The sequence below is a fragment of the Harpegnathos saltator genome, unplaced genomic scaffold, assembly GCF_003227715.2.
Source record: "Harpegnathos saltator strain DR-91 unplaced genomic scaffold, Hsal_v8.6 scaffold229, whole genome shotgun sequence".
NCBI classification, from domain to species: domain Eukaryota; kingdom Metazoa; phylum Arthropoda; class Insecta; order Hymenoptera; family Formicidae; genus Harpegnathos; species Harpegnathos saltator.
This window is the reverse complement of record NW_020230016.1, coordinates 563,266-587,976: the sequence shown is the minus strand read 5'-3', so window position 1 is coordinate 587,976 and position 24,711 is coordinate 563,266. Positions and strand designations below refer to the sequence as shown.

The window sequence follows — 24,711 nt, the reverse complement described above, 5'->3', positions numbered from 1 at the left end:
CGCTGCTCAACCACGATGGATCTCTCGAGCGTTCAACGCTTGCTGATGCGTCACTACGGCGATTCGTTGACGTACAAGCGAGACGACGCTTCAATGCTCTTGTTGCGCGACATAATTGCCTCTCTCGAGCGCCAGCTCCGCTACGATGGCGACGATGATTGGTGGCGATGTGAGCGTCGTTCGATCGCACCCCGTCGCTGCGTCGACGGCGACGCGCTCGTCTCGATCGCGCGACGCGTGCTCAGACGCGATCGACGCGTCGCCGAGAACGACGCGCTCTTGCAATTCGTTCTGTGCAAACTAGCGCCGATCTTTAACGACGAGGCACCGACGATCGACAACTCGGCTCGACGACTCTGCGCGAGCGTACCATGCCGCGTCGTTTCCGTGTCGAGAGACGTGACTGTATCGCGACGATAAAAGGCGATTTTTTCCAACGATATTTTTTACCCCACCCCCCTCCCCTATTACCCACTCCCAGCGATGATGTCCGTTGTCGTCAACGACGAGGACGCTGCGAACGTGGAAACGATGGAATACGAGGAAAACGCGGTGTCCGCGCACGCATCGACGAAGAGCGAAGACGTCAGCGAGGAGAACGATCGCGTGTCGATATCGCTCATAGACGTGATTCCGTGCAATCTCTACGATCGAAGCAATTTCTGGACTCGCGCGTCGAAGCCACCGTGTCGAGGAGCGGTTTGCGCCTGTTTCTGCGCTGCTACGGATTTCTGATGTACGACAAATCGGCTAAACTGTAGGTGTTTCTCTCGAACGAGGACGCTCGAGTGCGAGACGTGGCCGCTGTGCTGAACGAATGTTCGACTCTGGCCGGTTTCAAGGTGTCCACGCGCGAGCATCTGGCCCGCGTCAAGGACATGCTGGCCGATCCGAGCGTGATCGGTGCCGTCGCTCCCGAGCGCGACGAATCGACTCGGCGCAATCAACTGTACATCCTCGACGTGGCGAAACAGTCTCTGGAGTAAGTGTTCGCGTTCATTCGCGACTCCGACCAACTGCGTCGAAACGTCAATGTGAACGAGTACTGTCGTCGCACGCTCTTCGGACCGAACGAGCGAGCCCTCGAGGAGACTCTCGCCGCTTGGCACGATTCCGCCGGCTGCGACTTCGATCGTTGCGTATCCATCGTGCTGCGAGACGCTATAGTCACCACCAGGCTGCAGACGCAATCGACGCTGTTGTTTGTGGTGCGATCGTCGCTTCTGCTGACGTATCTGGTCATGAACTTCATGGTGCGCGGCGAACGCCGTGCGAATTCACGTGCGAATGCCCGATGTGCCCGAGTCCGCGTTGCTGGACGAATTTTGGCGGAGATGTCACCGTTTGACGGTGGACAAATTAGTGGCCACTATCATGGTGACTGTAACGCGAATGTACATAGCGTCGTGCGTGGCCTGGCCAACGCGCATTCGCGACGAGAGCGCGATCTCGTTGTCGGACGTTCGAACGAGACTCGTCGGCAAGTTGCTGCGAACCAACGCAGCGTAGCGAGAACGAGTCTCGGCGAAAGCTCACGATTAGCTGCGAGTGATGATCAGCGGTGGCGCGCGTCGACGAACCTGCGCCGATGAGCGCCACGGCAAGCGACTCTACGTGCGCTTCGAAGCACTGATGGACATGTTCGAACGACTGAGCGCGAGTGTCGATTCGCTCGCGCAACCTCGAAAATCGGACTCCTCGTCGATCGACGAAACGGACGATCGCGAGATCGGAGACCTCGGCTCGACGACGGTGCAGCTTCGAGGCGGTAGCGAGCTCGCGAATCGACAATGGGCCGAATACGAGAACGAATCGCGACTGTGCGTGTCGTCGATCGTGGAGAGTATGCGCGAGCGCGCGTTGTCCGGCGACCGAAGAGACCGCGACGCGTGGATAGAACGGTTCGTGGTGGATGCGAATTCGGGTTATCGAGATCGCGGGGACGATTTGGTCTCCGTTGTCCGATCCGTCGTGGCTCAGGTGGACGAGGTGGAGCTTCTGAGCTCCGACATAGGACGGGCTCTCATGTTCGCGGTACTGTCACTGGCGCGTTACACACCACCGTCGACGGCCAGCATCACTGAAGCCGACGTGGGCCACGAGGCCAAATCAGTGTTACTGGTGCAGGCGATGAGTTATCTGTTTCGCGCCAAACTAACGGGGACTCAAGTTCGCGAACTCTTCGCATATCTCTCCGATCTGTGGCAGACGCAGATAGGCATCGTGACGTTGGAGCGACTGAGCGAAATGCTCTTCACGCTGTATCGCATGTTCCACGCGTCCGCAGCGACGTTGTCCGGCGAGGAACCACGGACGACGACGAAGGATCGGTAACATTCGCGCCTCTCGTCCGCGTCGTCGATCGAGCGCCGCGCGACATCGACGAGAAACACACGCTGTGCTCTCGCGACTTAAGACAGTGACGTCGCACCGCGCGCGAAGCCGCATCATGCGTTGGTGGGACGGAGCGATCGCGACCATGTGTCGCGCGCTGCGAAATCCCGCGCGATCACGTCGTTTGCGCGTCGTCGCTCTGGGAACACCGGACAGTGGCAAGACTTCGGTGTTGCGAGATCTGTTGCTGTTGGATGACGGAGACGTCGTCGCGAGAACGTCGCGACATCGCGCCGCGCGACCCATCGTCGTGGAATCGAGACATCTGTCGTGTCAGGAAGTGCTCGTGGCGCACTGATGTCAGCGGACCGGAGGCCGAAGCGAGGGCTCGTCCCGCAACAACGACGAATCGTCGACGACGGACATCGAGGGATTCGTGTTCCTAGACACCGACGCGACGGACGATTCGTCGTTGTTGCAGAACGAATTGGCGCGAGACGCGCTCTACGCGGACGCGGTGCTCCGCTGGTGACGATCGCGGAGACGCGACGCGCGCGCATCGTGCGTGCGCGCGCTGGTGGGTTACGAGTTGTACGACACGTCGGTGGGTCTGTGTTCGAATCGCGCGCTCGATCATTTGGCGACAGCTTACGCGAACAGCGCCGATGTGATCATCGTGGCGTACGATCCGATGAGCGAGGAGTCGCTGCGCTATTTGCTGCGAACGCTCAGCACCGTAGCCATAACCGATGGCGATCGCGCGCGATCCGTCGTACTGATCGAGTGCGATCGTCGAGCGTCGCGCGCGCGATCGGAACCGCTCGAGGGGCGAAGACGCGACGGAGACAACGACCAACGTTACGTCGATCCGACCGCGATCCGGTTGCTGCGACATTACTACGACGCTACTGTCGACCTGAACGCGACGACGACGACACCATTCAACGCCGAGAACGGCGCCGCGGAACGTCGAGTCAATTGCTTCTTCACGCGCGTCGACCCAACGGTAAACAACCGTCGTAGATCCAGCATACGTGATGTTCGAACGAATCTGGCAGCGATCGATCGTCATTGCGCGCGACGGTGTGATCGTCTTGCACGTAGCAAAAGTCGCTCGTGTGCGTCGCGATGCGAGTGGATCGCGTTTGCTCGGCCAGTGGCATGAAATCGACGACGCGACGCAGCGATGATATTCCAGTCTCCGTGTGATGCAGTCTCACGTACTGACGGGAGTCACGGCGTTTCAACGACACCGTGGTAGACGCGATCAATCGTCGGGACAGCGGAGACGGCAGTCGCTCCAATGCCGCGAACCCGACGGCGATGGCGCAGCAGTTCAGACGATGTCGCTGGAGCGAGCGGCGCGCGAGATCGCGCAGTAAGAATGCCGTGTCGGTCGAGTCGACGTAGAGCACCACGCGTCGCTGGCGATTCGGATCGATCGAATCGTCGTCGTCGTGATAGAGAGCGCGATGTCCGATCGTTCCGTCGCTGATGCGCAGAAGAGCCGACAGCGCGTCGGTCAGAGCGACGCGATCCTTGCGAAAAACGTCTCGCACGAGCAGCAGTATCGCGCGGCCGCGCCATCGCGGATCGTTCGTAGTCGCGGAGTTTCGTTTGTCCAAAGGCGACCGTATCCACGAGATCGTGTTCACAGCTCCGTCACATCCGGACTCAACGTCGTCCAGCACCACGAGGTCGCACGACAACGTTACTCCGCAGCTGGAACAGCGCAGATACGAGTCGTCCGATCGCGCCATTGACGAATAATCGATCGTTCGCCACGGATCGTTTCGCGCGCGCTTTTTTTCTCGTTTGCTGTCGCGTCAATGAAACGAACGTGAATTTGCGAAATCGCGGACGCGCTAGGTATAAATGGGGGGCCCCTTCAATCGTCCTCACTGATCACAAAGTCGCGACGCATGACTCTTCTCACACTTCGTAGCGACGTGTCGTCTACCATTGGTATGAATCTCAACAACGATGTTCGCAACGTCGCCGATGCAGTGGCGCGCGAAAGCGATCGTATTCGAACTATGGAACACTTGCATCAATACACCAGTAACTACGATATTCAGGCTCGATCGCTGGACAATCTAGAGTTGACCGATTGACGATTGCTTCGAGTGGAAGATGACCGTGCGGGCAAAGTGGGTTTTTACGATGTGCGAGGTCGATTGGTGCAGGGTTAGGACGTCACGTCTACGCAGAGTACGAGAACGATCGCGCGCGACTCCCGAGGACCCGACTCTGTTCGAACGAAATCGCTCCGTTCGTTCGCTCTCTTCCCCCCCCCCGCCCTCCGCTCCGAGATAGAGAATGACCAGAGACGGCCGAACTGTCGACGGGATTCGGGAGGAAAGCGAACGGATGTCGCGCTAGCGTTCGATTCGGACGACTGCCGCCTGATAATTCTCGAAGCTTTTTTTCGTCCGCTCAGCTCCCGATCGAATATCGCACGGACTTCCCATGCCCAACAGAATACAGGATCTCGCCTCGCGTTTGAATCAACGCGACTCGTCGTGTCGATTGGACGAACGATGATGACTCTGGAGAAACGCGTTCGACGCTGAGAGATCTTCGCTTCGCGCCGCGACACGGAGAACGAGACAGCCGCGCGGAAGCCCGATCGATCGGTTCGCAAGTCCGTTGTATGACGATTTCGGGGAACCGTCCAACCGGAGCGTAGGATCCGTTTCACCGGTGATCCTTGGCGACCAAGGATCGCGCAGGGTTCCCTCGCGCCGTTCGGACGGTTCCCCGAAATCGTCATACATTACGCGGTGTCGGCATACGAACCACCCTGTAGTATACTATTATAACGTTTATTTGTTTTATTAGCTATTTTACAATTAAGTATGTCATCAAATGTTCTAATAAAACTGTATTCATTTTTTTTACAATACATTATTCTTTTGTATCCATGAATTATGCGAATTGCCGAATCCCAACCATTTTATATATACCTTGTCACCTTGCCTGCGCAACGTCATTTCTACTAAGAATATATCTGGAATGGCGACACTATGTAGTTCGTGTTCGTAGAAACCCCCGGCGATAGGTTTTCCGTGCGAATCTGCGAGTAGGTAAGTTGTAGGATTAGTTGTCTGCACTTTGACGATTTTAAACACTTCGGTTGTCCATTCGGTGTACAGCTTTTTTCAAAGATAGTTTTGAATTTGCTGATACGTACTAGATCATCCACTTTGAATTTTGCAGGCGCTGCAATTTTTACGTTACTGTAGACTGTGTTTAAGAGCTTATTAGCAATCGCAGGTGTCACATCGATAGGACGCATGCCGATAGTTCGATGTTTTCGCGCGTTGTATTCAGCGACAAGGCGGTAACGAGTCGATCCATTTATAAGTTCCGTTAAACGTAAACATTTTCCACATGTCGTTCTTTATCGTGCGGTTGAATCGTTTCACAACAGATGCCTTCATTACTGAATAAGTCGAATAATGATTGACACCGTGTTTCTTCACAAGACTGCAACTCTGTATTGTAAAACTCCTTTCCCTGATCAGTTTGCAAGTTCTTCGGACATCTTCCATCCGCTCGAATTATCTTTGCGAATGCCTTAGCTACCTCCTTTCCGCTTTTGCTCTTTAACGACACGGGCCATGCATGCTTGCTCAATTCATCGATAATGGTGAGTATGTAGCGGTGGCCTCCATCGAATCGCGAGTAAGAACACATTTTCACTACATCGGCCTGCCAAAGATCATCGTATCTACGCACTATCACGCGCCTACGAGGAAAATTTCATTTCACTGAAGCGTGTAATTTTTTCACTAGTTGTTGTTTTTCGGAATGTTCCTACTCATATTTTTCCTCGTTATTCGCCGAGTCGTTTTCCTATCATGCGTGAGGTTTCGTCGCTTTACACCGGCAGAAACAGTTGAAATAGTATCGATGAGTTGCTTCTCTGAACTTTTCTTCTTTTGTTAAATTTTGACGATTGCTTCACCATTGCAGCTCGTGATGATCCATCTCTTCCTTATGTCGATACTATATGTCAATTTAACTGTAATATTCTACTTTTATATTTTCCTTGATGGCTTTATCTCTGAACGTGTCCAGTCTAAAATCCGTTCTATGTTCTCATTTCTGATACGATCCATCATATCCTGTCACGTCGTTAGTGGTTGACGGAACACTGCGTCTTTAAAAAATCCCCACAGATAAAAACCCAGAGGAGTAAGGTCGGGTGAGCTTGATAGCCACCAAACTCGACTATCCCGACCTATCCATCGATGAGGGAAAGTGGCATCGAGGTAATTCCCGAAGGAATATAAACTATGATGTACAAATTCGACCGAGCAACCTCTCCGCGGTGTACATCGGGTAATGAGAATGCCGGTGGTATGTCAATTTTAATGCTTCATATCTTGGGAATGGCTTACGTAAAATCCAAAAGTAGGTAGTGTTTTGGAAACATCTCGATAAGAGCTAGAAGAATATGTAATAAAAATGGAGGGTTCCACTTAGGATTTTAAAGTTGACCTTTACGTGACTTTCAAACAACAATTCAAGGCCAAGCCAGGGTCATCATCAGATATACTCCTCTGAACCCTACAACTTTTGTTTGAAACATTTTTCGCGATCCGGCTTGCCTGATGAAATATTTCAAATTGTCGATTAAAATCCCAGTAAACAAATTGACCACAGACTGCGCGCAGATTGACACCAAATTTGATCAGAAACCCACATCAGAACCATAGCCATCTGTGTCCGCATTCAGCTACGGTCTTGGCGACAGGACCTGCTGTCGGGCAATTGCTGCAGATTTGCAACAAAAACCGCGCAGGGCCTGCGTGCATAACCTTGCAGCAGATAGGCGGCTGAAACCGAGCGGATCCTGCGCACAAAACTTGAGAGCAGATTGGCAGCAAAACCGGAGCAGGCTCTGCGCGGAATCAGCTGTGATTTAAATGAACGCGCGGTGCATTGGCTTTTAAATGATTTTTAACTTATATCGTTATATTAATGCAGCTTTTTACATGAATGTAACTTTTTGGTCCATATTCTGAGCTCTCTTTTATCGTTAAAAGCGTCTCTGAACATGGCTTATAAGTCTTGTGATTACAAGTCTTGTGCTACAAACCACTTTTAGAGACGTTTCTAGCAATAAAAAGAATTCAGAATATGGACCTTTGTGTTAAGAAGGGGATGTAGAAAGAAAAACTATGACAAAAAGAGAATATATTGTTGTGCCCACGCCTTTGGGGAACGTATTGTTCCCACACTCTTGGGAGAAGACTGTGAAGAAGACATATAGAGAGTGTTTGACAGCTGTTATCGTTGTCAAGGAGTTTGTTTACTAACAACTAGAAGAGAGTCGCTCTAGTCCTGTCACGGCGTACGGACGTAAAGCGAATTCGTGCGATTATTTTGAGATTGATTAAGATCCGTTTTTCTTGGCTGTAAATAAAGCTTTTCTCGTTTAGTTTATCCCGAGTTATTTCTTTCACGCGCGGGCACAACATTTGGGGGCTCGTCCGGGATCAATAACGATAGAAATCGTAGACGTGCTCGTGTGTGAAAGTGAAAGAAAAAGAAATACCTGTTCAATATTTTTAAAGAACATAATAAAAGAACATAATAAAAGAACATAATAATAATAATAATAAATAATAATAATAAATAATAATAATAATAATAATAATAATAATAATTTTTAAAGAACATAATAAAAGAACATAATAAAAGTGAGCTCTGACCGCATTGCACTGCCTTTTATAATAAGCCGTAGTTCGCCATACACCCACAGTGGCGCGTCGAGCAGTTCCCTCTTCGATTCGGGTTCCCATTTGAGATTTGAACGATACCACCCACCCTACCCCGAGAGGATGGGGGGGGGGAATAACTTTTATTATGTTCTTTAAAAATATTGAACAGGTATTTTTTATTTCTCAATCCAATGATCATTTCTGGAGAATTGCGGAAAATATATTAGGTACGCAACTAAGTTCTCGCTGTTTTTTTTTATGAAAATGCAACTTTATTGTGAAAAAATAGTTACAAATGAATCATTCAAAATATTGCCCATCGCTAGCGACAACTTTTTCCCATCTTTCTGGCAGAGCTCGAATACCGTCACGGTAGAAGTGTTCGTCTTTTGAGGCTATCCACGAATCAAGCTATTTTGAGATGTCTTCATATGAGCGGAACTGCTGATTAGCCAGACCATGTGCCATCGAACGGAACAAGTAATAATCGGACGGCGCAATATCTGGGGAATATGGCGGGTGGAGTAGGACTTCCCATTTGAGCGTTTCTAAGTAGGTTTTAACGGGTTTGGCAACGTGAGGCCGAGCGTTGTCATGCTGTAGAATCACTTTTTCGTGCCTCTGCTCGTATTGTGGCCGCTTTTCGCGCAGTGCTCGGCTCAATCGCATCAATTGAGTTCGATACCGTTCCCCAGTGATGGTATCGTTCGGTTTCAACAGCTCATAATAAATAACACCGCCCTGGTCCCACCAAATACACAGCAAAACCTTCGCAGCGTGAATATTCGGCCGAGCTGACGACGTAGAAGCATGACCGGGCAGTCCCCATGATTTTGTTCTCTTTGGGTTGCTGTAATGAATCCATTTTTCATCACCCGTAACGATACGATGAAGAAAACCCTTCCTTTTTTGTCGCTGGAGCAGTTGTTCACAGACGAAAAAACGACGCTCAACGTCTCTTGGCTTCAAATCATAAGGAACCCAAGTTCCTTGCTTTTGAATCATTCCCAACGCATGCAATCGCTTGGAAATGGCTTGGCGGGTAACTCCTAATGCTGAAGCAAGCTCTTTTTGCGTTTGGCACGGATCCTCATCGAGCAATGCCTCCAATTCAGCGTCTTCGAAGGTTTTTGGCCTTCCTTCACGCGAACGGTCGTCAACATCGAAATCACCGTCTTTGAAGCGACGGAACCAATCGCGGCACGTTGTTTCACTTAGAGCAGCATCTCCGTAAACTTTTTGGAGTTCTCGATGCGCTTCAGCCGCCGTTTTCTTCGAATGAAAGAAGAAAAGCAACACTTCCCGCAAATGACGATTATTTGGCACAAAATCAGACATTTTCACACAACCAAAAGTATATGACGCAAAAACAAAATCACTAATGTGTCAAAGCGGTTTGTTTACCATATGTCTAAGCTTGGTTCATGACGTTTTGGTTATGCCACAATCGACCAGTACTTACTACTGGAGCCATCTCTTGAAAAACAGCGGGAACTTAGTTGCGCACCTAATAATTTTTTGCGATTACAGCGCCATCTATCACGAATCAAAAAAAAAGTTTCGAAGAAAATTTACGTATTTTGTGGCGTAGAATCCGTATCTGCAATAAAAAATGGGGGTTTCCATTTAAGATTTCAAAGTTGCCCCCAACCCTCACCCCCAGGGGGTGGGGTGGGAGGTCGAGTTTGGTATCATTGGATGTCCCCCTTCGAGACTAACAACTTTCATTAACCACTTTTTTTATCCAATGCATAGTTCTCGAGATATTTCAATGTCTTCAGATAAATCGTGCACCCTGTATAAGAGAATATAGGAATTAATTGTTTCTTCGTAATATGTTCCCGATAGATGCCCAGTATTACAAAACTTACAAAAAGACATTTGCTATTACATTACAAGCTGTTTGTGATGCTCGCTTACACTTCACAGATTGCTTTGCTGGCTATCCTGGCTCAGTTGGTGATTTGAGGGTCTTGCGAAATTCTGATCTTTGGAAAGAAATCCAGGCAAATGAAAGAAATTATTTTCCTGAAGATGAATTTATCATAGGTGATAAAGCTTATCCAGTGTTGACCTGGTGCATTCCTCTGTATATAGACCATGGTCAGTTATCTAATGTAAGTCTAGAATTTAAGTTTTCTAATTTACATATTTTGTCTTCATAGACAATAACTGCTGCGATGTTAGATATTTAATTACATTTGTTTTTTTCCAGGCTCAGAAAAGATTTAATAAAGAGATCAGTTCAAAAAGATCTGTTATTGAAAGAGCATTTGCTCTATTGAAGGGCAGATTTCGAAGACTTAAATATCTTGATATGAACAAAGATGACCAGATACCTAACACAATCATTGCGTGTACAGTATTACATAATATTTGCTTGGAGGGCATCGATGACAATGTGGAAGACTTCATAGAGGAAGGAGCTGAAGAAATAGATGAAGAGCCGCCTGATGGTGGTATAGTCAATGAGGTAGCAGGAGAAGTGAAACGTGATTACCTGTGCAATCTTATATTTACTAGAGATTAAATCTATTATTTGTTTATCATTAGAAAATTTTCCTGAGTGTTCCCTGAGTGTACAAAGTTAAATTTTGTACTCACGAAATTTTATACTAATGGAATTTAATTTATGAAAAAATAAAATTAATTATAATAAATGTTAAATTTTGTTTCATTCAATTGACATAATATAAGTAATATAAATAATTATAAACATGTTAATGTTTTAAATTTGACATGTTAATGTTTTAAATTAAAATAAAACTTGCTTGTGTTAACAATGAAATAAAATATTCAGTCTTACATTTCCATGCATAAACTTATACATAAGCAACATCTCAATAAATAAACATAAGTGGAGTGATGCAAAACAAAGTAACGTTAATAATCTAGTTTTGCATATCACAGTAATGTTAAGTTACTACAATATGAGAATAAAAAAAAATGTAAAAAATGAGAATTAAATAAAAAAAATAATCATAATTTCTGTAATATCTTTTTCATATTATCGTTGTATATCTTAATTGCTTCATCTTGGCGCTGCATCTTTTTCTCATGTCGCCTTTTTTTAGCTTGCTCTCGTACAACATTTGCTTCTTGTTGTAAAAGTACCCATTTATTTAACTCGATGCTAATTTTACTTTTCTTCTTAGGTTTCTGACCAGAATTTTTCACATTCTCCTCGTCTTCAGATGAATCAGACGTACTGTGAAATGTTGAACGCTTGTGTTTCTTTAGGGTAGAAGCGATAGCCACAGGTTGAATAATAGGCATTTCACCAAAAACTTCGTCTATTTCTTCATAGAATTTACATGTTTGCAAATCTTGTCCACTCTTGTTCACATTGTTGTCCTTAGTTTTATATAATTCTTCCGAATATCTTTAAATTAATTTTCACACTTTGCAGTGTACTCCCAAAGAGGATTTTCCTTCATTAATTTGACAGCGATCATATTCCATACTTTGTCATTTGTGATAGTAGTACTCTTAAATTTCTCTTCATGCAACTTCCATTCACGAACAAGTGCCTTGACAGCATTATCATCTTTCCAAGAAGCTTGTTGTTTGATACCTACAAACAAAAGGAAATATTGTAGAAATAAGAGAAATCATAAAAGTAAATTAACAATTATGCGATACTAACTAATAGCTGCAGTATTTTTATTTTCCTCTTTGTCATATTCTTTGATGTATTGTTCCTTTTCTACATCCGACATGTGTGTTATGTTGAAATATTTACGAACATTCTCCTTATTTGGAAGATGTATTAATCATTCGGCTGAAAAAAGAAACAATGAATCTAGTACTATTTTGGCATTTGGTAAAAAGCAACTTATTTACTACAAATTAATAATGAAAAGAGCAAAGACAGAATTACTGTCTAAATTCTACGTATATACGCATATTTCTTCTAATAAATTATTATTACTTTATAAAAATATAAAGCAAGGATAAAAGGAGTGATGCCGGTTTTTGTCATAACCTCAAAAGAATTATATACATGAAATATATATTTAGATTATTTTACCTTTGCAATCAAATGCGACAAATCTATTGTTTTGTAAAATGACGTGTCCGCTTTCGTTGGTACATAATTTTAAGTTTTTCAGCTCCATCATATAATTGTTCAAATGAAATACGAATGTAATACGAAATCAAACAAACATATGACTCATTCACATATACGCACTAAGAAATACAAAGATACTTGAATTTGGCAGTTTCGCGCTTTTTCAACTTACTCACTCGACGACCCGGCTCCAATAGCTAGGTGAGTTGAGAGTCTCTCCGAGAGCTCTCGACTAGGAATCCGAACGCTATTCCTAGTAACTTTGAGGAGAGCCGGAGAGAATCTGAACGGCTTTTGGGTAGCAGGGGACACTCGAGTAGGGAATCCGAACGCACTCCAGAGTGTGTTCCGTTTCACGTATGCGTGTGATGCTATGTGATGTGTAAGACGTTACGGAAAGACGGTTTTTCATTGGCTACCATGTTGCTTTTTGCCGCGCGCCAAATGTTTCCGTGTTTTGTGGGCAGAAGCCGTCTAACGGTCATTCCGAGTTCAATTGTAATCGTAATAACTTGTACTCGACGAATTTGTGATTTCAACTCTAAGGATACCACATTGAAGCCGCATCTACAACAATAAAATTACGTAAATATGAAACTACATTTAAAATTATCCACCTCGCGCAAATTGTTGCATAAATTGTCCATGAGACAACGAAATAGGATTATAGTACGAAATAAGGCACAAATTGCGCATGCAAAATACTAACGTTACACGTACGGAACACACCCATAATTCATAGCGTGTTTGAGTGCTTGCATTTTTCATACTCAATACTTTGGTTTTACTTCGTCCAACGTTTGAATATGAATCCGTTTGTTTCTAAATAAGAAAAATGTGAAAAATATAAGCAACGCGATAAATATAATATCCGAGATGAGATCCATTAAACGCTACAAATGCTTACATATAACTTCTAGACCAATCATAGCTTTTCTTTGAGTGTTTCAAAGCGTTTGCAGCATTTAGGGGATCGCATGTCCAATATAGATTCATTACTTTAAAAATCTTTTTTTCACGCATATTCTAAAGAGAGATCTCAGATTGGTAAAGCCATGTTGTAAACGTTATTCGATATTGAGAAACGTAAATAAATAAAATAAAATAAATAATGACAAGATCTGAATATTTCTAAAAGTATCTAAATATTTCATAATAATAGAGAATTATTTCACTATTTTATTTTGTAAACATTAAGCTAATATGATTTGCCATGTCGTTAAAATTTTACTGAAATGTTTACAAAAATTAAATTATTATTTCACAAATTTGTGAAATAAATATTATCATTATTATTTCTTAAAAGTTGTGTCTTAATGTTGAGGACAACAAAACATAAATGCATATGTATGAAATATATATTAATATATATGTTATAATGCTTACAGATGGAACGGCAAAAGCGCATTGTTCCCAAGCCATTGCGCTATCAAACAACTTCTTCTGACGAGGGTTCAAAGCGGAGAAGGAACAGCTACAGGAGCAGCAGGTGCCATTGCCTGGAATAATCGACGAAGATATCAACGATATCAACAGGATGCTGCAGCAGGATAAGAATTCAACCGATTTTAATATTACAACACATATGACACACACACATACACAAAATACACAACCATATACAAACATGCAAACAAATACGAACAATTCTTCATATATAGTATATACTCCACACACACAGACACACACAAACACAATATATACTCCACACATTGAGACACACACAAATATTGCACACAGACAGACACACACATACACATCACCCATAGTGACACAAGAACATGCACAACACACTCAAAATTTCACAGTACGCACTGAGTCTGACAAAATGTACTATACTAATGATATATTGTCTCAGCTGCAGGACACCTTGCCTATGCAACAGGATGTATCTTACCAACGTGAGGAGAGCGAAGGACATGCTGTCTGTCAAGCGTAGAATATCTCGTTACAAAAGGAAAGGACAGATAATAGGTATGTTTCTAATAATAAATATATAGAATATATTCTTACAATTGGAACAGTAAGATAAAAAACAGTAAAAAAAATTAGTTGTGAATAATAAATAATCATTGCAATTTGTGTATACTTACAGGAAAATAGAAGAACGATTGAAGATTATGGAGGACCGATTGAAGATTATGGAGACAGACATGAAGTAAGTAATTCGTACATCATGATTATCGGTATGTGTGTATGTCTGTATTTGATGTTTTTATTTTCAGGAAATCGCATGGATTGTTGCAGAAAATATTGAAATGCGTCCAGGATCGCCATTCTGCGCCACAAAAGCCGGCTGTATTACCCATTTCAACACTACAACAGATGGACGAATTCGAAAATTTGACCGAAGAAAACTATTCCGATGTTGTAAGTGACATAAATACCTTTGCTGTTAGAAAAGAAATATTTATACATTATATTTATTGTAACTATTTTTTTAGGTTAATTCTTTTCATTATGTCGGTGGCTTTCACTTAAAGGAAGCCATCAACCTGCGTTTAAAAGAAGGCTTATCCGACTCGCTGACACAGTCGTTTACATGGTTCGGTCGCGAGGAAGGACGACGACCGTTGTCTCGAATACTCGACTGGTCCAAGCGATTTATGGTAAGACATTTTTATTATATTATACAGAAAAAGAAATGTTAATAGTTTATTTATAATATATCTTATGCTTCTTTTGCAGATGCCTTGTGCAAGAACCGGCACTTTGACAGACCACTTAAATCAGAATTCCAGATGCAGATGCGGGAATCTCTGCGTGTAGCAAAGGAGAGACATCGGAGCAGGATGCGTGGTCCACGCAGACGAAACACCTGCGCAGAAGCGAACCAAATTTATGGAATGACAAGGCAGACGAGGGCGACGTTGAAGCAAGCGACGACGAGTAACAACATTATTTAAATGTAAATAAAAGATGTAAAGATATATATTGATGTATTGGTACTTTTATTGTAACAGTTATGATTTTCCTTGTACATTATTTTCATACATGCTTTATTCGCAGGATCTAGGTCTGATACAAGTCCAATGGAACAACGCAGAGACAACGCGATGAAGCAACGCAGGGAGGACGTCCAGGAAGGTGCAGTGGAGGAACGCAGGGACAGAATGAGAAGAGGAAGAAGAAGGAAGCAGGAAGAGATAGGTGGAGAGAGGGGAGGAGAAGGAGGAGAAACCGGTGGTTGGTTTCTGTCTGCGTCGTCAGACGAACCGGCACTTTTCAGTGACTATTTTGATGTCTTAAACGTGGGAACCTGTCGTGTTCGAAATACATGACACGGCGCTTTTTAGCGCCGCACCGAATATAATAAAAACATCACATTTCGTTCAACATACGACGATATGCGATGAAAAAAATTTCTTTTTTTTATAATTACAATGACACAAATTGGATAATACAAGTTGATAAATTAATGTGTATGTATATTTTTCAAAGTAAAAGAAGGAGAGAGAGAGAAGGAGGATTCTATTTCTATTTCTTTTTTATTTTGACAAATATTCATACGCATTAACTTAAAAACTTCCATTCTTTGTGTAATTGTGTTATTCTAATTATACAAAAAATTGCATATCAAACGTACATCGATGTGGATGTGGATTGGTCGCCTGCATACGAAATGATCTACTGTACGTTGTGTTGGAGTTCGTGCCTAGCGATAACCTTTGAGATTTTACATGCATTCACGGATCAGTGTTCAGAGTATGATCTGAAAAAGCAGAAGACATTGAAGGACGCAGAAAGACCCGATTTCCTTTACGTACCAAGCGGCATGAGAGATGAAGTACTTTGCCGCCAAAAATTTCCTTGTCACAGATGAATACATACGTATTGAAAATTGCTAACGGATGAATGGTCCTGGTAAAGTGAATAGCGCCACAAGCTCTCGTTCACCGTGTTTACATCGCTGAGTCTGACGTGTAAGTAATTTAATCCACTTAGTTCTGTTAAAATAACTTGTATTAACGAAATTAACGTTTCGAGAATTGATGAGAATCGTTTGTGATTAATTATTTTCATTCCACTCACCAATTAGATGCGTTATAACACTATGCGAGAAAGTTCATAACGCATCTGATTGGTTTGCGGTTACGCATTACGCGGAAAATACCTTCCATGACACTCCAACCTTAGGGAAAAAAGAAACTTTAATACAATTGTTTTTTATACACATCATATGTTTATATGAAATAAAAAATAATACATATATTCTCTTTTTGTCATAGTTTTTCTTTCTACATCCCCTTCTTAACACAAAGGTCCATATTCTGAATTCTTTTTATTGCTAGAAACGTCTCTAAAAGTGGTTTGTAGCACAAGACTTGTAATCACAAGACTTATAAGCCATGTTCAGAGACGCTTTTAACGATAAAAGAGAGCTCAGAATATGGACCAAAAAGTTACATTCATGTAAAAAGCTGCATTAATATAACGATATAAGTTAAAAATCATTTAAAAGCCAATGCACCGCGCGTTCATTTAAATCACAGCTGATTCCGCGCAGAGCCTGCTCCGGTTTTGCTGCCAATCTGCTCTCAAGTTTTGTGCGCAGGATCCGCTCGGTTTCAGCCGCCTATCTGCTGCAAGGTTATGCACGCAGGCCCTGCGCGGTTTTTGCTGCAAATCTGCAGCAATTACCCGACAGCAGGCTTTGTTGTATATCTGATGGCACTTTGGCAGCATGATTTAATATAACAGATCCTACATCAAATTTATTGCCTATTTGGCATCAAAAGTTGGTAGCAGGCTCTGCTCAAGATCTGCTCGCGCAGGTTTGGCTATCTGGGATGGACTTCTCTGTATAATACATATACATAAATATAAATTTAACATATAAATGCAGGTTGCCGAACATTTTTCTTCATTAGTGATATTCTGCAACATTTTCACTTACAGAAGTTTATTATTAACTATAATAAACTAGCGAGTATTAATAATTAATTTTATTACTCATATGAATAATTTTATTGGTAATTATGCAGAATAGGTACTTTTTCGAATTTTGAAATTTTTTTGTTGCTATTGTGGTAAAAATTTTTGTTGTGACTCCAAAAGTAATAATGAATCGGGGAAGCCCGAAAAATATGCAACCTACATATTTTTTTTAACAATTTGTGGTAAACTTGTCAAAAGGCTACAGTACCTTCAATTTCGATGAAGATAGACTAATATATGTTTTAATGGTAAATATGGTTAAAGGGACCCACTTCTGATGACCTTGAATTTTACATATATTATCAAGAACATCCTCCCGAGTAACATGCAAAAAGTTTTAGTCCATGCTTACTGTTCGTTAAAAAGTTACTAACAAATGAAGTTAGTGATAAGAGTTTGCACCGAGCATGTGTACACACACATACACACACCGAAGGGGGCGTGCGGGAGGACCTTCGGCCCCCCACCCGCCCCCCCCCCCCCTCAAGGGTTAACGGGTGAAACTTGCTTCACGTGGAAAGTCGCAATAAGTCGCAAACTCACATGTGACTTTCCATATGAAGCGAGTTTCACCCGTTGACCCTCGAGGGGGTGCGGGTGGGGAGCCCCCCCATGCCCCCTTCGGTGTGTGTGTGTGTGTATGTACATATGCTTGGTAAATATGTTAGTTGCATACTTTTCGGGCTCCCCCGATTTATTATTACTTTCGGAGTCACAACAAAAATTTTTACCATAATAACAACAAAAAAATCTCAAAATTCGAAAAAGTACCTATTCTGTATAATTACCATTTTATTATTCAATAAATAATAACAAACAATAGAATTATTTATTATCACTAGTCAATTTATTACAGCCAGTAATATTAGGAGTACAAATAAGTTTCTGCCGTTTGACAAAAGATGGCCCCATTAGAAGGTTATATTGAAATTGTTAGATGTAAAATGTAATATCGTAAGTTTGGACATCTGGTAACAACATAACCTTGAAGTATTAGTGACTCCGTATCAGCATCACGTAATTTTTTTCGTTCGAAAATGTCAAGTTTTGTGCCGAATAAGCGTCATTTGCCGGAACTTTTGATTTATTTCTTTAATTTGAAGAAATCTGCAGCTGAGGCTCATCGATTGCTTGTAGAAGCATATGGTGAGATTGCTTTAAGTGAGAAAAGTTGTCGTGGGTGGTTTCAAAAGTTTAAAAACGGTGAGTTTGACGTGGAAGACAAAGAACATAATGGAAGGCCGAAAGTGTACGAAGACACGGAATTGGAAGCATTATTGGAGGAAGATTCGTGCCAAACGCAAGAAGAACTTGCACTTACATTAGAAGTGACTCAACAAGCAATTTCACATCGTTGGGAATGATTCAAAAACAAGGAAATTGGGTTCCATATGAACTGAAGCCGAGAGACGTTGAACGCCGATTTTGCACGTGTGAAATGCTGCTTGCCAGGCATAAAAGAAAGGGTTTTTTACATCGTATAATCACTGGTGATGAAAAATGGATCCACTACGATAACCCAAAGAAGAGAATATCATGGGGACCACCTGGCCATACTTCAACATCGACAGCCAAACCGAATATTCATGGAAAAAAACTCATGCTGTGTATTTGATGGGATCAGCTTGGTGTCGTGTATTATGAGTTGCTCAAACCGAGCGAAACCATTTTTGGAGCTCTCTACCGAACACATTTAATGAGATTGAGCCGAGCACTCAAGGAAAAATGCGCCCATTACTACTCCAGACACGACAAAATTATTCTCCTACATGACAACGCTCGGCCACATGTTGCAAAACCGATCAAAACCTATTTGGAAACACTTAATTGGGAAGTCCTACCCCACCCGCCGTATTCATCAGACATTGCCCCTTCGGATTATCACTTGTTCCGATCGATGACACATGGCCTGTCTAAGCAGCGCTTTACATCATATGAAGATACTAAAAATTGGGTCGATTCGTGGATAGCCTCAAAAGATAAAAAGTTCTTCCGATGTGGTATCCGAATGCTGCCAGAAAGATGAGAAAAAGTAGTGGCTAGTGATGGACAATACTTTGAATAAAACGTAATGTACCGTTCTTTCACAATAAATTCCTAATTTTTGATAGAAAACGGCGGAAACTTATTTGTACTCCTAATATAACGATATTTAGTAACATGTTTTCAAATATGTCGTATCTAACGTTGTATACAATATCATAATTAACAAACTTTGACTCCAATTTGGAGGTTTCGGTAATGTTGATTTCAAATGTAAAGTTGTTATAAATAATGTTATGCTAACGTTTTGTTAACATTTTGGTAATGTTTCTCAACACGAAAATTAAAAACTAATTATTGCTCTTTTCTAGTAGAAATGATTCTTAAAGTTGTTAAAGTCCATGCTGGTTTTACTTTACTGGTGAAACTTAGTTTATTTTATTGATATCATGTCATGTTACATTTGAAAAACTCACACTTGGTTAGTCTTGGTGTACTGGTGGGACATAAACTCGGACACTCAAAACGGCTTCGGATTATAAGTCTACCACTTTAATACTACACCAATTCTTCATTTTATATAAGCGTGTTTACTTTGGGCATAATTTGGAAGTTTCAGTAATGTTTAAATGAGACTGTTATAATGTTACAAATCTAATATCAAATTATAAGCATTTTTTGGAAGGACCCCGCAGAAAGTATATGGAAATCCGCTCTCGGTCAATTCATAGTTGCTAGATGCAATATATTGCGATGCTACGGCGCATGCGTGAGATGACGTAGAGCTCGCTGCTTGAGTAAAAATCTCAGTATGGTATCTTTTTTAAGGTATTATAGCGCCCGTATTATATTATATGCATAAGCATTGAGAATTGCAATTGAGTAAATTAGATAATCTAAATCGTGGTTACTTTAATTAATCCGATAGTAATTCTTAATTTATAGTCTAATATGAGCGTAAGATCCCTTATCTGAAATAAAAAATGTAAGAATTATAGGGAGAAAATAAAGGTTTTGTAAAAAGACAAAATAATGTTTATAATTAATAATAAGCATATTATTTTATTTTTTAATAACTGCAGGCAATTACATGAATATCAACATTCGTTGTAAAAGCAAGGGAAACTGCAAAAAAAACCTTACTAGTATTCTTACAATAAATATGAAATACAAAATATTCTTATACAAAATACATATTAATGCCATTAATATTTTTAATAATTTGCATACATTTTTTTCGTTTCAGTCTCACAAGGGGAGGACGCATCGACCGGGAAACGGTTTGGAACAAAACTTACGGAGTTAATAGTACTTGACTACTAATAACTCATAGTAATAGCATACGATGCAATACCTCTTCGTTTTCAAGAAAAAACGGTCTAAAGAAAAGAGCCAAGAAAGTGTACGAGTTAGTAAGAAGGGTATTCAATGAAGCGGTGTAGCTCAGCAGTGAAGATAACTGACTACTGAGCTGATGGCTGAGGTTCGATCCTTGTTATATGGTTTTTTTTTATTCTGTAAGCATAAAAATAAAACAGAAAACATTAATATTGCTCCACTTTATTTTGGCAGGAATATTTGCCGTACAAAAGCGTTTTCAATTCCGTACTGCTAGTGCGACGTAAACGTTGTAGGAGGAACTCGGTGTCCTATTCGCAATAGTATCCCATCGCTTTTTTCGGATGATTTGAATACTCCGCTTTATTTTGGCAGGAATATTCACTGTACGAAAACGTTTTCCGTATTGCTAGTGCGACGTAAACTTGACAAAAAGAAGTCGCTGACACGATGAAGTGAAAAGCCGATTTACGTGAAAACAAACATACTCTTTCTGAAGAATCATTTTCGTCTAATAATATTCATTGTTCAAATTATTCTTTATTATGTTACACTGCATATACATCAGCGAATCGAAGAATCCGATAAGCAGCAGCAAAATGCACATTTCGGAAAGAAAGCAAATATCGGCAGCGTCGCATTCACATTCATATTAGATCTGTGTGTAGAAAAGTCGAAATGACAATGCAGCACACACCCATTTGTCCGAAATCTGTGAGAAAAGATATCCTCTCTAAAAAAGTGCGTGTTATTGTGAATGTATTTCTTATCGAAGCGTTGAAGCCTCTTTTCCGCGATGTTGATTAGCCGTCTCGACTGCCTCGATCGTCTCGATCGGTCACGGCTGCATTCGTGTCGCTCGCAGTTGTCATCGCGGCGAATGACAGCTGAATGACAGTTTGTACGAAAAGAGTTACAATGGGGTTATATCAGGTTAACAATTTTATAACATAAAATAATAAGATATAATATATTTTTTCTTCTTTATCGGGTAATGGTAATAAATATGACGAGAGAGAGAATCCGGACAAAAGGAGCGCTCCGGCTGAGCGCTTATATACCTGCGCGACGCTGACTCACCATGTCTTCTATAACTTTTAAAATATTTCGAATTGGGCTCTGAAACTTTGGGAATATATTCCTGAATAGTTTAACTATCGATTAAACAAAAAAAATTTCGAAAATCTTGACCCTATAAACCAGGTTCCCCCCTTAACTTGTAAACGACTCATCTCATTTTTAGTTACATCATCCGTCTATGCGTGTTCTTTCTCACCTTGGCGGAGAAGGAGACGCCGGCCCTGCTGTGGTGCCTGCAACAGCTATTCATGCTGCCTTATTACACCAACCTTTAGCATCAACTTTCTTTTATATGCAATGTACGGCATCGCTTTTCGTAGTTGTCTGCGAACGATACTGCGCAAAGTTACCAAGTGTATGAGAAAGCACCATAGTAATCGAAACCGGTTTTCGTAATTTGCATTAATTTTCCTTCCAAATTATCAATAATCACCTCTTTTTACATCACATTTCGTTTAAGCTTTATTATTGGAGAAAAAGAATAAAACCTGTCCGCTTTTGTGTACGTGTATCAAGAGGCACACTGTGCCTATTATTACGCAAAACTGCGAGTTGAAACGAGGTGAGATATTCATATCTCAGGAATGGCTGAACCGATCAACGTTTTTTTAGTCCCAATCGATTCAGCCTTAAAAAATAGGAAGAAAGTGTTCTTGTGCTTTTTGTGTACGTTGTCTCTAAGTGGAGATATTTTAAGATTAAAGTCTGAATCACAGAAATTACGATTCAGTAAGAAAGTAAGAAAGAAACGCTAGACCGCTGAGGAGAGGGGATTTGTACTTCTCATTTTTCCGACACCAGTGCTGCGATTCTGTAACTCGTTATTGGAGTTAACGACAGTTTCGTTATCGTTGTGCAGCTTTTCTACGGTATACAAAAGCTACGCAACGATAACGAAAATGTCGTTAACTCCAATAACGAGTTACAGAATCGCGGTACAGAGGCGTTACGAGCGCGCTGAAGAAGTAAAGAGCAGTGAGTGCGAGTGAGCAAGCAATAGGGAATATGAGAAAGAAGAATATCGGGTTGGTAGAACAGGAGGTGAAATAAAAATAAAATATTGCTAGTTTATTTATTTTATATATATTATATTATACAGCACGTGAATTCGAGTCGAACACGAGCAACGTGATCGCAACATTGGTAGTTTACGTCGAGCAAGGAGCGACAGCAAAGGTTTGACAATCGCGCATTTCGGTTTTGAAGCTTCCTAACCTCAAAGATATCACAATGCTGCACTCACATTTTCGACTGAAAGTTGACTTGTCCAAGTTTTTTCACGATGTGTGTCGGATCTGCTAAATTTTTATTGATTGATCACTAAGATATTTGGCATAAGAGAACCATTTCATTTGTTGTTGAACGATGCCGAATATCTGCCACCGATGGAGGATATTCGCATTCTCATCGAAAACGAGACGATCAAGTAAGTATAATTCTTTTAATATAAAGTTTTAAACTTAACTTTTCATATATTTTTAGTTCAAATAGGTTTTATATGTTTATTCATTAATACTATTTGTATGTCATTAATAGATAGAGTAATCCCTGAATCTGGCATATAGAACGAAGTTTTAAATGCATTAGTTACTGTATACCAAATCCCTGGATCTGGCATATAGAACGAAGTTTTAAATGCATTAGTTACTGTATATCAGATAATTACAAAAATTTCTCTAAGGTTAAAGCATGTCACAATATTTCACATGATAAGGTTGTCGAAACAACAAATGTTATGACTGAGAAAATAAGAATAAATGCAAGTAATGGATTGGATATATCTGACGATCCTTTGAATGATACAGATTCATCTTTGATATGTTAGTATATTTTATAATACAAGAAATGTAATGTTTACTACTACAATTGATTATACAGAAGCAGATACAGATTCATCCCTTCAAAGGTTACAGATTATAGTAATATAAATGAAAGTTGTAATACATTCAAATTACAAAAAACAAATTATATGAAAGAATATTAAAAATAAATAAAAAATAAAAATATATATATTTCAATAAGGTCGTCGGCCCCTTCTTTCTTTTCATGCGCTATATCTGGACAATTTTCCAATTGCTTGTATAACAGATAATATAGTTTGTCTGCGATATCTACCACCGATGGAAGATATTCACATTCTCATCAAAAACTAGATGATCAAGTAAGTATAATTTTTTTTTAATATAAAGTTTTAAACTTAACTTTTGATATATTTTTAGTTCAAATAGGTTTTATGCGTTTACTCATTAATATTATTTGTATGTAATTAACTTATAATCTTATTCTTATAGAGTAATTGCTGGATCTGACATACAGAACGAAGTTTTAAATGTATTAGTTACTGTATATCAGATACTAATAATTACAAAAATTTCTCTAAGGCTAAAGTATGTTACAATATTTCACACGATAAGGTTGTCGAAACAACAGATGTTATGACTGAGAAAATAGGAATAAATGCAGGTAACGGATTGGATATATCTGATCCTTTGAATGATGCAGATTCAGCTTTGATATTAGTATATTTTATTTATATTACACTAAAACAAATAGAATCTTTATAATATAATTAATGAATTGTATTTATTTTTAGATAATAATACAACAAATGTAATGTTTACTACTGCAATTGATCATACAGAAGCAGATGCAGATTCAAAGGTTACGGATTATAATATTCACTTACATATTATATATTATTATTATATGGTATTTACTGTTTTTTGCAAACTTTGAAACTTGTCGATGACTATATACCTCAGATATCCAATTTTATTACAGGCGAGGTATTGATAATGTATAAGATAAAGCCTCTTGATAAATATTGAAAACGTGTTAATATATTATACGCGTATAAATTATTATATATACAGAGTGATTCAGACCACTCGTACAGCCCTTTTATTTCGGAAATAGAACATTTTAGAGATAAATATTTCAGACAAAAGTTGTAGGGCTTCAAAGGATCTATTTACTGACGTTATGAATTTAACCTTGGTCTTAAATGGATATCCCAATTTTTTATTATATCGTCTTTTTCTAGCAATTAATTTGAACAACTTTTATCTGAAACATTTTTTAATTTTATTTAAGGAAAATTTAATAACTTTTTCAATATTTAACTCACGATATCTCGCTAACTATTTGTCAGAAGAAAAAGTGGTATTAGAGTTTTTTGCTCTATTTAGTCTCAAGAAAATATTTTTACAATAGCCCTTGACTTTTGTTTGCTGA

The 24,711-nt window shown here is 40.9% G+C and overlaps 2 protein-coding genes and 1 long non-coding RNA gene across 9 annotated transcripts; 2 read left to right on the top strand and 1 right to left on the bottom strand.

Moving 5' to 3' along the window:
* Positions 1–9,901: 9,901 nt before the first annotated feature.
* On the top strand, positions 9,902–10,687 carry LOC112588090 (protein ALP1-like). Its single transcript, XM_025298635.1, has 2 exons — positions 9,902–10,183; positions 10,282–10,687. The coding sequence occupies exons 1-2, from the start codon at positions 9,902–9,904 to the stop codon at positions 10,594–10,596; spliced, it is 597 nt and encodes a 198-aa protein (XP_025154420.1). The 3' UTR covers positions 10,597–10,687.
* Positions 10,688–11,066: 379 nt separating this feature from the next.
* LOC109504231 (uncharacterized) lies at positions 11,067–14,562 on the bottom strand. Of its 7 annotated transcripts, none has more exons than XR_003112878.1 (8): positions 14,526–14,562; positions 14,232–14,454; positions 13,954–14,082; positions 13,525–13,637; positions 12,848–12,960; positions 12,097–12,705; positions 11,713–11,847; positions 11,067–11,640 (listed from the first exon to the last, which is right to left on the bottom strand). XR_003112878.1 is itself a non-coding variant. In XM_025298645.1 (7 exons), the coding sequence occupies exons 1-5, from the start codon at positions 14,291–14,293 to the stop codon at positions 12,510–12,512; spliced, it is 513 nt and encodes a 170-aa protein (XP_025154430.1). In that variant the 5' UTR covers positions 14,294–14,306; the 3' UTR covers positions 11,068–11,640; positions 11,713–11,847; positions 12,097–12,509. The 7 variants fall into 7 exon arrangements, 2 of the variants coding, with proteins under 2 accessions (XP_025154430.1, XP_025154429.1); XR_003112879.1 differs by having other exon boundaries at positions 12,859–12,960; positions 14,526–14,561; XR_003112880.1 differs by having other exon boundaries at positions 13,978–14,082; positions 14,526–14,561.
* Positions 14,563–14,688: 126 nt separating this feature from the next.
* Positions 14,689–15,270, top strand: LOC112588484 (uncharacterized). Its single transcript, XR_003112883.1, has 3 exons — positions 14,689–14,747; positions 14,827–15,046; positions 15,148–15,270. It is a non-coding gene; the product is annotated as an uncharacterized LOC112588484 (long non-coding RNA).
* Positions 15,271–24,711: the final 9,441 nt, after the last annotated feature.

Coding starts and splice junctions, on each gene's coding strand:
- LOC112588090 (XM_025298635.1), top strand. CDS start 9,902: ATGTTCCCGATAGATGCCCAGTATTACAAAACTTACAAAAAGACATTT. Junction 10,184..10,281: donor ACCATGGTCAGTTATCTAAT/GTAAGTCTAGAA, acceptor GTTTTTTTCCAG/GCTCAGAAAAGATTTAATAA.
- LOC109504231 (XM_025298644.1), bottom strand. CDS start 14,059: ATGTCCTTCGCTCTCCTCACGTTGGTAAGATACATCCTGTTGCATAGG. Junction 12,961..13,524: donor GCGCTTTTGCCGTTCCATCT/GTAAGCATTATA, acceptor TTTCTTATTTAG/AAACAAACGGATTCATATTC. Junction 12,706..12,847: donor GTGTGTTCCGTACGTGTAAC/GTTAGTATTTTG, acceptor TTATTGTTGTAG/ATGCGGCTTCAATGTGGTAT.